At 42.6% G+C, this 14,736-nt stretch overlaps 1 protein-coding gene and 1 long non-coding RNA gene across 4 annotated transcripts in view; one reads left to right on the top strand and one right to left on the bottom strand.

Annotated features, from left to right (window-relative positions):
• Window positions 1–14,736, bottom strand: part of ANO6 (anoctamin 6) — a 215,313-nt gene that overhangs the window by 147,727 nt on the left and 52,850 nt on the right. For 2 of the 3 annotated variants that reach the window (XM_066369015.1, XM_066369017.1), the window contains one exon: window positions 10,283–10,342. The exons of the other annotated variant lie outside the window; for it this stretch is intronic. In XM_066369015.1, coding sequence (XP_066225112.1) covers window positions 10,283–10,342 — 60 coding nt within the window. The remainder of the gene's footprint in view (window positions 1–10,282; window positions 10,343–14,736) is intronic. 3 annotated transcript variants of the gene reach the window in all.
• Window positions 4,550–13,604, top strand: LOC136395009 (uncharacterized). The gene is made up of 3 exons (XR_010749255.1): window positions 4,550–4,636; window positions 12,182–12,335; window positions 13,263–13,604. It is a non-coding gene; the product is annotated as an uncharacterized lncRNA (long non-coding RNA).

Below are 14,736 nucleotides of genomic sequence, written 5' to 3'. Positions count from 1 at the left end.
CACACACACACACACACACACACACACACCCCTACTCTTTCTCCATTATTTGTCTCAGTACATGGCAGCAACATCTATTCAGCTGGTCAAGCCAGAAACCTGGGTGTCACCCTGGATTCCCCTCATTCTCTCATCCCACAGCCAAACATTTGCCGTCTTCTGGTGCTGACTACTTCCTGACTGTCTCCTCCTCTCCGTCTTACAGAGAAAGGCCCCCAGTTGCCCTGTCCTGAAAAGCACTAACCTCCTGACTGAGAAACCTGGCAGCAGCTTTCAGCTTCTCCCAATCATTTCTTTCCATAGCCAAAGTGACCTTTGAAAATTAAATTCTGACCCAGTAATTAAATTTCTACTTTAAACTCTTTAGTGGCTTCCCATTAGGAGGCTACTTTCAAATTTATGGCATAGGCATATGTATTTTTTCTGTAATGGGACGACATTAGAACAATACTTTTTTTAAAGGAGTCTGGTTAAAGAGAGACTGTAAGCATGAGAACAGGGGCTATGTCTATTTATTCTACTGAACATCCCCAGTGCCTAGCCACGGCCTCTGCACATCACTGACCCGAATAAATACTGAATGAATGAGTGAACAAATAAATGAGATACAAAACCTAGGATGGCCATAGAGTTGACGAAAGTCTATTTCTGCTTGTTGTGCCTTGTTTTGTAAAATGAAATATGCATTCATATTACATATATTACATATTCATACACACAAATGTTTATAAAAAAGAGTGAAGAACTATGTAGGAGGAATCCCTGATAAAGAGAGGCATAGGTAGAGGCCTTAAACTTAATTAGAAAAACTAAGATGAGTGTAAAAATGCATTTATATATGCATTATGCACACACTTTTTTTGAGAGAAGCAGAGAAAAAAATTGGAGCAGTATCCCCTGGAGGTTTCTACTTCCTCTCTGGTTTCAGAAGCAAGATAAGGAGGGGAAAGGGTGTAGAGCAGAGATATGAGGAAAGCAGGGTTAGAAATAGTCTCCCTGACTGACAGAGCACCAGCTGGTTACGTGGGCAGGGTTGTTTCTGATATCCCTTTTTCCCCCTGGGCTCCGCAAATGTTCAAGACTCACATAGTCTTCTTGGCCTCCTGTCCCTAAGATAATAGTTCCCCGGTCAGTATAAGAATGCAGTGTATCGTAATAACCTGGGGAACTTTGACAAAATGATTCCTACACCCCAACTCATGGAGATTGTTTAGTCTCTGGGAGGCAGGAGAGGTCCAACAGACAACTCAATTTGTGAAGCATGATGCCCTAAGGATCCTCGCCTTGGTCTCTGAGCCACAAGGTGACTGGCTTCACAGATCACATCTTCCCCTCAGTCATTACACTAACCACTACTGAGCGCACTGGGTGCCCGACAAACCCGCCAGTGAACACCACAGTGGCGCGCAATGTCCACGCTGCCTTCCCATCTGACTGAGAAACGTCAACGTGGAGGAAAGGCAAGACAGATGCAGCTACTATCTACTCACACATAGCGTGGATGGGAAGGATTTGTTTCCTGGTGGGACGCTGCCAGGATGGCTCTCCCTGCCAGAGGCTAAAACGGGAAAAATGGACCTCATTCTCTATTATCTCTCCTATTTTTCTGGCTCAAAACTAGCACTTTATCTAGCTCTTGAGAATATGAACCCAAGTATACTTTGGATTGGAACTATTAACAGCTAAAAATAGTCCAGAGGAAAAATCTTCAGAATTTTTAACCTTTGAACAGTTTCTTGTTCAAGGAACGTGGGTTGTACTTCTACTTGGGACTTTCAAGAGGTCAGAGTTACAGAGACTGACTGACAAATACGAGGAGAAGCTGAAAGTCTGTGTTTCTTCAGCTGGCTGCTACGACTATTTCCTAGTATTCAACTACACAAATATCTTAATTTCTTGGAAATGAAATCAATCTGTGGGTACTGTTGGGAAGATAAAATGTATTATGCTCACTTTGTTAAAGAGGCCGTTGCCCAGGTGATATTAATGTGTGTTGGGGTGGGCTAAAGGCAGGCAGAATCCTTGTAGCCTGGGGCTTGGTTTTGGGATTAAGCCTTTCCTACCCTTTTTGGTGTAAGGTGGTACAATCCTATCATGCCTCAGAGAAGTGACTTTGTATTAAGAGACTTCCCTATTATGTATATTGGATTAAGGGTTTGGATTTCTACACTATAAAATGGGAACGGAGCGGGAGTTCGGCTCTTGGTTCCTGAGGTTAGCATGAGAGAGCGGAGAGAGTAGAGCCAGCAGCTAAAGGAGGCCACGTGGAGGAGGCCAGGAGAAGCAGCCAAGATGGCGGAGTGCTGAGTGAGATGCCAGTTTGTGTAGAGTTTGTATCTGGGATAAGGAAGAAGATGGGGAACTGAGGGAAATAAGGCTGGTGAGCTAGAAACCTTTGATTCTAGAAAACTCGGATAAATCAGTAGCTTTGTGAGCACTGAATGTGACTGGGTTTTGGAGCCCAGTGTGTATTTTTACTTGCCCGCCGGGTGCAAGCTAGATTAAAGACTATGGCCCACCAGTTTTTGGCTCCATGGTTTCTTTACCGACTGTCCGAATCCAATGCGAACCTGCATGGGCCGGGCTGCTCTGATGGTGGTCCTGGCCCTGATTACTGGCTTTACAGGTACAAAGAGACTTTAAAATAATCTATCCTGGTTTTATAGATGAGGAAATAATGGCATGAAAAGAATGCCCCATATTAGTTTGTAGCAAATCTGGAAATAGAACCCAAGTGTCTTAACTCCCAGTCCAGAGAACTTTCTACCATACCTCACCCTGCTGTTGGTAGAAAAGAATTGAAGTAGGGAAAAATGGAGAGTTGCAGCTTACACAGAGAGCTGTTTCACACGTGGATCAAATGTCTCATAAACACAGTGAAAAACTCACGTCAAGAGAAACTCTTAATTAAAGATGGAGTACTGAACTCAAGCATTCAGTTCTGCTCCCTCCTCAAATGCTACTAGAACATAAACAGATAAAGACAAAGAGACTAGAAGAAGAGAAAGTAACACAATCTTGGAAGACAGAGAGCGAACAGAGAAGTGGCAACTGGCTTAGCAGACTGAAGAAAGCTCAGTCTAAAACCAGGACCCCCCAGAAGCGATTTCACTTAACTTATAAAACACCCAAAAGGTGAAGGGACTGGCAGCACCAGGTTCCTCTGGAAGTGGGGGTGAATGTCAGTGTAACAAATCGTACAGTGGTACTTAATTTTCTAATTATGTAAACCTTCTTAACTAATTACACAAAACTTTGAAAAAATAAAAACTTATGTTTTCCCCTTTTTAAAAGAATGGAGGTGAGGTCCCTGGCCAGTTGGCTCAGCAGTAGATCCAGGCGTGTGGAAGTCCTGGGTTCGATTCCTGGTCAGAGCATACAGGAGAAGTGACCATCTGCTTCACCACCCCTCCCTATTCTCCCCTTCCCTCTCCCCCCCTCCTCCTCTGTCTCTCTCTCCCTCTTCCTGCAGCCATAGCTCAAATGGTTTGGGCAAGTTGGCTCTGGGTACTGAGGATGGCTCTGTGGCCTTGCCTCAAGTGCTAAAATGGCTCAGTTGCTAGCAACAGAGCAAGGCCCCAGATGGGCAGAGCATCACCCCTAGTGGGCCTGCTGGGTGGATCCCCTTTGGGGCACATGTGGGAGTCTGTCTTTGCCTTCCCACCTCTCAATAAAATAAGAAAAATAAAAAAAATGGGCCCTGGCCGGTTGGCTCAGCGGTAGAGCGTCGGCCTAGCGTGCGGAGGCCCGGGTTCGATTCCCGGCCAGGGCACACAGGAGAAGCGCCCATTTGCTTCTCCACCCCTCCGCCGCGCTTTCCCTCTCTGTCTCTCTCTTCCCCTCCCGCAGCCAAGGCTCCATTGGAGCAAAGATGGCCCGGGCGCTGGGGATGGCTCTGTGGCCTCTGCCCCAGGCGCTAGAGTGGTTCTGGTCGCAACATGGCGACACCCAGGATGGGCAGAGCATCGCCCCCTGGTGGGCAGAGCGTCGCCCCTGGTGGGCGTGCCGGGTGGATCCCGGTCGGGCGCATGCGGGAGTCTGTCTGACTGTCTCTCCCTGTTTCTAGCTTCAGAAAAATGAAAAAAAAAAAAATAAATAAAATAAAATAAAATAAAAAAAATGGAGGTGAGGACTGATGTCAAACATCTCACCACGTGACACACAGAAACAGAAGCATCATTGCTCTGGCTCTCACTACCGCCAAGAGCTGTGCTAGATATGGAACACAGACCAGTTAACAAAACATAAGAAGTCCCTTTTCGGGGAACTTCTATTCCATAATAAGAATAAAATGTAAATACTTGTTAAAAAACTGACTCTGCTTAGTGGATAAGGAAGAAATAAATAGGCTGCCATGATAGAGCATGAGAGAGGGAAGTATTTTAGGCAGTGTGGTCAGAGGAGGCTCCCTGAGGGGCAACATGTAAGTTGAGATGGAAAGATGAGACGGAGTTGGCCGTGCAGGGCTAAGGAAAGAACATTCAAGGAAGGGTGGAAGCAAGCCAATGGTTCTGAAGCAGAAAATATCTTAGTGTGCTCGAGGATATGACAAAAAGACGGTAGTGTGGCTGAAAGGTAATGGAAGGATGAGAGGCTGGGAACAAAATGAGGCTGAAGAGGAGGCAGGTGCTGACTGGTGAGCAGTGTGGCACTGTGGCATGACAGCACACTCTGCTGTGAACGGAGCAGACAAAACAGACCTGTTACTAGATGCTGGCGAGGTCCAGGCAACAACACTGGCCTAAGAGAGTAGTGGAGACACAGAAGACAAAAATCAATACAAACTGTGTTTTGAAGGTAGATCTGAATGTGCTGGGAAGGGGTCAATGAAGGAGGAACTAAGGATGACAGCCAGGTTTCTAACAGTGGGAACTGGGAGCACGCTGGGACCACTGGCAGAGAGAGCCGAGAGGGAGGTGGAAAGGCAGGCTCAGGGAGATGTGAGGGAGAAGCAAACCAAAAGTTCCTCCACGGGGATTCAGAAGTACAGGTTTCCAGGTATAAAAAGTCATGGGGACATAAAGTACAGCATAAAGAATATGCTCAGTAATATAATAATTATGTGTGGTGTCAGGTGGCTACTAGACTTGTCAGGGTGATCAACTTTGTAAGTTATATAAATGTCTAATTACTGTGTTGTATACCTGACACTAATATTGTATATTCAACTGTAGTGGAACTTTTTTTAAATTTTAGTTTTTAAAGGAGTTGTTCCTTGGGCATGAGACATCCAAAGATATGTCAAGGAGGCAGTCAGATGTAGGGAGGGTTTGGAGCTTAGAAGAGGTCAGTGTTGGATATATACATTGGGGAGCCATCAGCTCATTAAAGGAAATAGAGGAGTGTGTAGATAGAGGAGAGGGCCTAGGATAGTGGTTTTCAACCTTTTTACACTTGGGGACTGATGAAAATAGGAGAATTATTTTGGGGATTACTAAGGCAGAAATCACCCTGAGATCATTGGGTCTATAAGCTTCATACAGCATCGAGGTAATTAACTTTCATGAACAGGCATGAAATTTCTGGCAGACCAGCATGGGTCTGTGGATCGGTGATTGATAAAAACTGATATAGATGGTATTTAAGGCTCTGGAAATGAATGAGATCACCTCAGGAAAGAGCTGAGATGGGGAAGTGGTCAGAGAATAAAGGCACTGGGACTCCCAAGTTTAGAAGCCAGGAATAGAAAAAGAGGGATCCATCAGGGGGAGATCGAGGAAAAAATAACAAGTGCATTGTAAGCAGAATCAAGATGGAGTAGTGTCACAGATGTCAAGTGAAGGAAGAATTTCAGGAAGGAGGGAGTGGTCAACTGTGCCCCATGCTACTGAGACAGAGGCGAGCTCCATGAGAAAGTACAATGGGTTTGTGTGACTCATAATGAACAAACAATGCTCGGAGATAACATTCCTTACTCGTAAGTACACTCCAACTACTTAGCAATCTGGAAATCAGTTCATCTAGAACACCAACGCTCTGCTTCCCTGAATGCTTACCACATGGCAAGCCCTCCCTCAGGATTCTCCCGGGAAGCAACCCCAGAGAGCCTGTGCCTGAGAAACTGAAACGGCTCCACATGGGGAGGCGTAAGACATGAGACACCGACTACTGCTTGAAGCAAAGAGTGAGGTATGTTAGGGCATGACAGAACTATTTCACAGGTTACTACACCTTTCTAACTCATAGGCTGTGGGAGGAAAATGAATGAAATCATTCCTTCTTTCGTATACAATCTCTGAAACCAAAGAACAGCTGCAGTTTCTGAAACTTCTGATTATTCACTGCATTGAACCCCTTTTTCTTCCACTATTCTTTGGTCATGTTGTAGACCTGACTGAAAAAATAAAAATCAGATTTATTTGGATTTAACTTATATAGCGAAACTTTACCCATTTTAAGTCTGATGTGTTTTGACCAATGTATACAATCACGTGAGCTGACCACAATGAAGATAGAGAGTACTTCCATCACCCCCCATGTCCCCCCTTGTCCCTGTGCAGTCAGTCAATCTCCTCCACCCACTTCCAGGCCTTGGCAGGCAATGATCTGCTTTCTGTCTCTACAGTTTTACCTTTTTAGACTGTCATATAAATGGAATCAAATGTATACAGCCTTTGTACCTGGCTTCTTTTACTCAGCATAATACTTTGGAGATTTATCCATGGTGTTGCCTGGACCGGTAATTTGTTCCTTCTGGCTCCTGACTAGTATCCTAGAGTATGAACGTGCCACGCTTTATCCATTTGCCAGCTGATGATCATTTGAATGACTTCTAATTTTTTAGCAATTATGAAGAAAGTTTCTATAACTTTTGCTAAAAGGTCTTAGGTGAACACAGGTTTTCACTTCTCAAGTCGATACCTGGGAGTGGGATCACTGGGCCATGTGGCATCTAGTTTTTGTTCGCTAAGAACAGGTAAACATTTACTGAGCACTAACATTGCATCACACAATGTTCAAAGCTCTTTGTATGCTTTACGTTATCCAATTCTTAAAATTACAATCAAGTCGTTATTGTTCCCAAATTTCTAGAAAGGAACTAAAGTACAAAGAGGTCAGTTCACTTGCCCAAGATCACACAGCTAGTAGTGGGTAGCAAAGCCAGGATTCTCAAACCCAGGAAATGTATGGCAAAGTGCAAATCATCGAGCATTTTGCTTTGCTGCCTCCCCCAAGTCAAATGCATAATGTCTGAGAGAGAGAGAGAGAGAGAGAGAGCGTGAGAGCAGAAAATCCTACCTGATGCTCTTCATCTTTTGAACAAAAATGGCCTTTGCTGACCATTCCTTTCCTCCCTTTGACATCATGACAATGACTACACTGGGACTCTGAGGACCACTGCAATAATAACACGTCATTTTTAAAGTCAGAACTTTATAGGATATTATAAGGATATGCTTTTAACTGTTTCACATAAGTTTATAAATGTTAACTTACTGGTGTTAAATAACAACTCTAAGGGAAGCAAGAGTCAGCCCTCTTCCGTCAGTGTGGTAAATACTCATAGCTAAAAACAATCTCTTCTAGAGACTTCTCAATTCTCATGACATCTGAGGCCATGTCTGGTGAAAAAATACAAGAACTCTGGAATCAGACCTGCATTCAAATCTTGGCTCTGCTCGCTAGTGGACAGGTATATATATACCTCCTCACATGTTAAAATTGGTGTGAATAAGGCCTAATGTGCAGGGGAGTCAATGAGCCCATGGCACACATGGGTGGAACCACTGAACACTGTGCCTCAGTTAGTTAATAAACCCTCCTTTCCCTCCTTCTCCCTCTCTTCCAGAATGTACTGCTGTGCCTCTGAAACTAGCACAATAGAAGTGGGTTACTTTGCAAAAACTTTTATTGGTTTGTTAGTTTTTTACCCAAATAGCAGCAGAGAGACTAGAAAGAGTGGTTCTTTAAAATTTCATATTTTATCTTTAAAACAAAAAGTCATGAAAACTCTGTATTTTGTCCCACAATATAATCAGAGTTACTATTTTTTGGTTATGTTATACACCTGTAACAGATTTTGTAAAGAAATTTATACCCCCTTCACTCATTCCTCCTGACACCCCACCTCTGCCTATGGCAGCCCCAATCCGTTCTCTGTATCTGTAAGCTTGGTTTGTTGTTGGCTGGATTCCACATATAAGAGACATCATACAGTATTTGTCTTCCTCTAACTTATTGCACTTCCCTTAATGCCCTCAGGGTCCACCCATGCTGTTGCAAATGGCTGAGTAACATTCCATTATATATATATATAAATACTCATAGTATTTATATTTATGTGTGTGTGTGTATATATATATATTTTTTTCTTTATCCATTCATCCATCAATTGACACAGGTTTTTCCATATCTTTGTCATTGTAAATAATTCTGCAATAAACACAGGGGTACATATGTCTTTTCTAGTTCGGGTTTTCACTTTTTTCAATAAAATACCTGAAAGTGAAATTGCTGGATATGGTAGTTCTATTTTTAACTGAGGGCTCTTCACACTGTTTTCCCTAGTGGCTGCATCAATTTACAATCCCACCAACAGTGTACAGGTTTTGCTTTTCTCCATATCTGTGTGCCTACTCGTTCTGTCTTGTCTTTTTGACGACAGTCATTCTATCAGGTGTGAGGTAATAACTCATAGTGGTTTTGAATTGCACCTCCCTGATGATTAATGATATGCAACACTTTTCCATGTATCTGTTGCCCACCTGTATGTCTTTGGAAAAGTGTCTACTCAGATTTTTAATCGCATTGGTTTTATTGATGGATTTATTTTTGCTGTTGAGTTGTATGAGTTCTTTATATATTTAGGAGATTAGCCCCTTATGAGATATATGATTTGTGAATATGTTCTTCCATTCAGTAGGCTGTCCTTTCATTTGGTTGGTTTCCTTGGCTGCACAGCTTTTTAGTATGATACAGTCCCACTTACTTGTTTTTGCTTTTGTTGCTTTTGCTGTCACGCTAAAAAAACCATCGCCAAGACCTCTGTCAAGGAGCTTACCACCGGTTTCCTTCTAGGAGTTTTACAATTTCGGTTTTTATGTCCATAAATTATTTTAATATATAAAAATGTACATGTACCTCCAGCTCAAGGACTGAGCTTTCTCCTGAAATTTTTAAGAATATCTGTCATTGGAAGATGTCCCTGATAAGTGGTGGCTTTACTTTTATGCTGCCACCTTGCCCCTTAGTGGGGATATGAAGACTCGCAGTTAGAAAGCATGACTTTGTAATGCCATTATTCTCTCCTGTCTGCAGCACCTTAACATCTAGCCTATAATACTGCCCAGTGTGCAGTCTTGGCCCCAATAACTTTGAACTCGGAATTCTCCACATGAGGACACAGCTAATTTCTGCTACCCCTCCGTGGAGTCTCCTGGCCCCCTGTGACGTGGAGACTGGTGGCAACCTGCTTCTGAAACAGAAGTCTGGGACGACTGCAGGATCAAACATAAATACTGTGCATCCAAAACATAGCTTCCAAATAAAAATAAGATGCTGGCCAAGCATAGCCCTTAAGTAAACTGGGATGACAGATTAATAGGTTTTCTTAAATCAATTGAAAAGACTTTAACATATTTATATTAATCCTGAGAACCCAAAGGATTTAATTCAACTATGCTAAGGAAATATGGCTGCTCAGAGTTATACATGCAATCAGGTAAAGGAAATAATTTAGTCCTTAACACATTATTTTCTTCAAATTTTTATCCTAACATAATGCCACATGCTCCCTTTCGTTTATGACATGCACATTTGTAAGTTATGTTATTCAAAAGATCCTCGTTGATGTAAGTACCTTGAGCAACATGTAAAGTCACTGACATTTTTCCATTATTTTGTCATCACCCCTGCCTTGATTAACATATATATATATAATATATATATCTTTATATATATCTTTATTATAAAGATATATATAAAGATATATTATATATATATATATTTTTTTTTTTGGTCAAAAAGCCCTCTCCTGCAAGGCAAGGGTAGGAAGTCCTGTGTATGAGATCTTGACTCACAGTACTGGGGGCAGTTGACAGATAAATAATTTTTGCTTTCAGAAGCCAGTGCATGAGAATGAATTTTTTTTCTAAAGCAACCCACATAGACTAATTGATGAATAAAGTTAGGGAACTTCAATACAACAAATTGTATTTGAGATTCAGTGACATGCCAGCAAGTTACAGGAAGGACAAGGAAGACACGGCTCTGTCCTCCCGGAGCTGACCCTCTGAAAGGAGAGATACATCAGGGTGCTGTTCAGATAGAAAGGGCATCTTACCCAGCCTGGATGGGAGAGTGTGAGTTCTCAGAAAAGGCCTCCTGGAGGCAGGAACATCACCTGAAGGACGAGGAGGCATTAATAAACACAACAGACAAACATTAAGGAGGTCGTGTCAGGTAGCAGAAAGACCCGTGGGAGGCATCAGACCTGAGACTCAGAGCTGTCTCCCCAATAACCTGAGCAAGTCAACTGACTTTTTGGGCACTCATTTTCCTTACCTATGATACAGATGGTTAGATCATGTCAGTGGACCTATATCTCTTGCTGTGCATAAGAATTATCTAGGAGCTTTCTAAAAAATACTAGCTCCCTCCCCTAGAAATGTGGTTTCAATTGGTAGGACATTGGCATTTCTTTGAGAAGCTTTCCAGGTAACACTAGGCTGCAACCGAGGCTGAGGATCACAGAATGTGATGACCTGTTAAAATCCCAGACGTCTTAGGTCTGTGGTTCTCAACTCATACTGCACAATAGCATCCTCTTTAGAGCTTTTAAAAATCCCAGTGCAAGCTGCATTCCAGGCAATGTAAGCAAACCTCTGCGGTTGGGACCCAGGCACTGGTACTTTTTCAAGTTCCCAGGCTGATTCCAAGGTGCAGCCAAGGTTGAGAACCACTGTTGCAGGTCCTCTTGAGACTTCAGTTTCCTTTTGGGCCGCTGACAGATGATGGGAAAAAAATTAAAAGGGAAGCTCATAAATTCTCCCTTTCTCATTCTTATCTTTTATCTTATATTAACTTTTTTTTAACCACCTGCAAAGACTTTAACATATTAATCCAATGAAGCAAATGGATTTAATTCACTATGCTAATGAAATGTGGCTGCTTAGAGTTATTCATGCAATAGGGTAAAAGGAAATAATTTAGTCCCTAACACATTTTTATAAACTGAATGCCAAAGGCCACTGATGCAGTTTAAATGAGGTTGTACCACACAGTAGGGCTGATTTTGGTCATGTGCATAATTCATGGTGGTGAATGACAGGTGGAAACATGTCCATTCCAAAATGCTTTCAATTCTAAATTTAAAATTCAATGGAATACATCTATAAAATGAATCCATTGTGCATTCTCTGCAATACTTAGAATCTGATTTGCATGGTTGACTGTAATGTGAACATTATGTTCCCCACCCCCAAGGTTCCTTAAATCCACTCATTAGACAATGGAGAACTAAACAAACAGTAATTAGAAACACTCCAGACTACCTTTTAAATCTGTTGCTAAATGATATTTTTCCTGCACCAAAGCCCATATGCATAGCACGTCCACAAACATCATGAAACCAAAGCCGCAGAAATATTTACACTAATAAGAACACAAGCCACCTCTGGGCCTTCACACTGGATTCCGCGGGGAAGCAGGCTGCTTTAGAAGAGGACTGCTCATTCCTCTTAGTTCTCACATCTGGGTAAATAGAGCGCTGCCCACATGTGGTTAGAAATCCCAGGAGAAAATGAACTCTCCAGGGGTCTGGAAATGAAGCAGCACCTCTGACAGACTGCCTCATTTCCTAAACGAGTCAGAAATGAAAGTAATTCTTCAGCAAAGAACATCTGCATTGTGGCACAGCTTGTAAAACCATGCCAGATGATACCTGTGGCTAAGCGGTTGGGCCTGGGGGTGGGGGTGCTGGGGAGCCGGATGGGGGCCTCGGTGCTGCACTTCATCTCAGAGTAGCGCTGTGTGCAAATTCAAACAGCATCCCGGTCGGAACGGTAAATCTTGATTAGCAGCGAGACTGCCCACATTCCATTAGAGAGCTGGCTCCTCTCCAGAGGGTGCAGGCAGCCAGAAAGGGTTCAAGTACCGCCATAGGCATGGAAACAGCAATTTTTAGAAGAAAAACTGTTTTAATTAACTAAAAATAGCTTATGCCTGTTAATGTTTCAAACAGACCTCTCTTCCTGAAGAGGAAGGACTGCTGTAGAGAGATGGGGTACAGCAGCCGAAGGAAGCCAGGAAGGAAGTGCGCTGGCACGGGAGGCACGGGAGGCGAGCAAGACCCGCGCTGGGCACAACACCTCCGGGACAGACCCGTAAACAGAAAGGTGAAAAACAAGGATGTCCTCACCAAAATCGGGGGCTTCGGATCTTTGTTAGCTGGCTTGTCACTATTCTTTCCATGCTGGATTTTTAAAAGAAATTCAACTCTATTGCTTGCAATTGGGAGAGGAGAGGATGGAGGAAGGAACCTGGAAACAACCTAAATGCCCATTAACTGGTGACTAGTTAAATTAAAAGCTGGTATGTAGCCTGACCAGGCGGTGGCACAGTGGATAGAGCGTCTGACTGGGATGCCAAGGACCCAGGTTCGAGACCTCAAGGTCGCCAGCTTGAATGCGGGCTCATCTGGTTTGAGCAAAAGCTCACCAGCTTGAGCCCAGGGTCGCTGGCTCGATCAAGGGGTTACTTGGTCTGCTGAAGGCCCACGGTCAAGGCACATATGAGAAAGCAATCAATGAACAACTAAGGTGTCGCAACAAAAAACTAATGATTGATGCTTCTCATCTCTCTCCCTTCCTGTCTGTCTATATCCCTCTCTCTGACTCTCTCTCTGTCTCTGTAAAAAAAAAAAAAAAAAAGAAAGAAAAAAAAATCTGGTATGTATACAATGGAATGCTATGTAGCCTTTTAAAATAAGTCCAATGCAGCAGAGCATGTGCAGACACAGAGATCCGTGTACCCTGTGTGATATATTAAGACATGGGGGGAGGAGGACCTGGTGTCACAATAGCAAACACCTATACAACTATCTTGAAAGAAATTGCCTTGGTGTAGAAGAAAGGGGCCAGGAGAGTATTATTTTTTCTTTTATACCCTTTAATACAGTTTGAATGATCTTTTCATGTACTTATATCCTCCCCCTTTTAATAATAGGCATTAAGTGGGCGGAAGGCTATTTTTGGTTTCTCCTTTATACTAGTTCCTCTATATATAATTTAAAACAAAGAATGTTACTTTAATAAATATTATAGGCTGAATTGTGTCTCCTCAAAATTCCTAAGTTGAAGTCCTAACGGCAGTACCTCAGAATGCGACTATATTTGGAGAGAGACCTTCAGAGAGATGAGGAAGTTAACATGGAGCTGCCGGAGTTGGCCCTAATTTAATCTGACTGATGTCCTTAATAAGAACATCAAATACGCACACCCACAAAGATGCCAGATTTGTGAAAACATAGGAGAGACCGTGTGAGGACATAGCAAGAAGGTAGCACCTGAAAGCCAAGGAGAGAGGCCTCAGAAGAAACGAACTGTGCCAACACCTTGACCTTGGACTCAATGCCTCAAGAATTGTAAGAGAATAAATTTCTATTGTCTAAGCCACCCACCCAGTCTGTGAGTGTTCTGAGTGTTTTGTTACGGGAGCCCTAGCAGATTAATACAATATACGGATAAAATTCACCTAACAACATAGAAAGAGGCACCCATAAAAGTCTCCGAAGGATCAAACCCCACTATGTCTGAATGACGCAGTGGGCCTCACTTGGCAAGTGAAGCCAAACTGGGGCCCCCCACGCTTCTGATGAAATCAGGGTCACCTGTAAAGTGACTGGGGTACGAACTAAAACAGGTTTCCGACTTCCTGACTCAGGACTCTTTCTGCTGGTGCCATTTATCTTTTATGGTAATTTACAAATTTTTTCCCACTGATGAGAGAGAGAGAGGAAGGGAGGGAGAGGGAGAGAGGAAGGGAGAGAGAGAGAAGGGGAGGGGAAGGGGAGAAGGGAAGGGGGAAGGAAAAGGGGAAGGGGAAGGAAAAGGGAAGGGGGAAAGAAGCAGGGAAGGGGGAAGGAAGAGAGAAAAGAAAAGGGAGAGGAAGTTCCACTTAGTTGTTCCATTTAGTTGCGAACTCATTGATTACATCTCGTTTATGCCCTGACTGGGGACATTTTATCCACTGAGTCACACAGCCAGGTTTTATGATCTCACAACTCAAATGACTAGAGCCCAAGATATTTTATTAGTGTCTTTTTAAGACTTGGCTTATATTCAGAAAGCTTTCTTCCTGCACTGATAACTAATGTAAAGTAAGTGTCACAGTAATATTAATTTGATTAAAAAAAAAAAGACTTGGCACCAGGTTAAAATCCAGAAAAACAAATGATGTGTCATATTTGTATGCCAGGCTAAGTTTTTATACTTTCATAAATGTAGTCAGAACACAATATAATATATTGAAAGTACGATACTCCAAGGCTAAAATTTTCCTTAGGTTTTATAGAGTTTTACAAATTTATCAATCACCCCATTAAATATTGTAGTTCAGAGATCAAAAATGCATCAAAAATCCCTACTTTGCCTATGGAGTCTATAACCTAAAAGTAGGTTAAGATCCAATTACATGAAAAGAAGACCAAAACTTGAAGATACTATTTGATAGTCAGCTCTGGCTGCATTCAGAGGAAGGCAGAATCATTTTTGTCTTGAACAATTAAAGAACATTTCA

This window comes from Saccopteryx leptura, chromosome 2, assembly GCF_036850995.1.
Source record: "Saccopteryx leptura isolate mSacLep1 chromosome 2, mSacLep1_pri_phased_curated, whole genome shotgun sequence".
In the NCBI taxonomy this organism is placed as follows: Eukaryota; Metazoa; Chordata; class Mammalia; order Chiroptera; family Emballonuridae; genus Saccopteryx; species Saccopteryx leptura.
The sequence above is the reverse complement of the archived record's forward strand: the minus strand, read 5'-3'. Positions and strand labels throughout refer to the sequence as shown.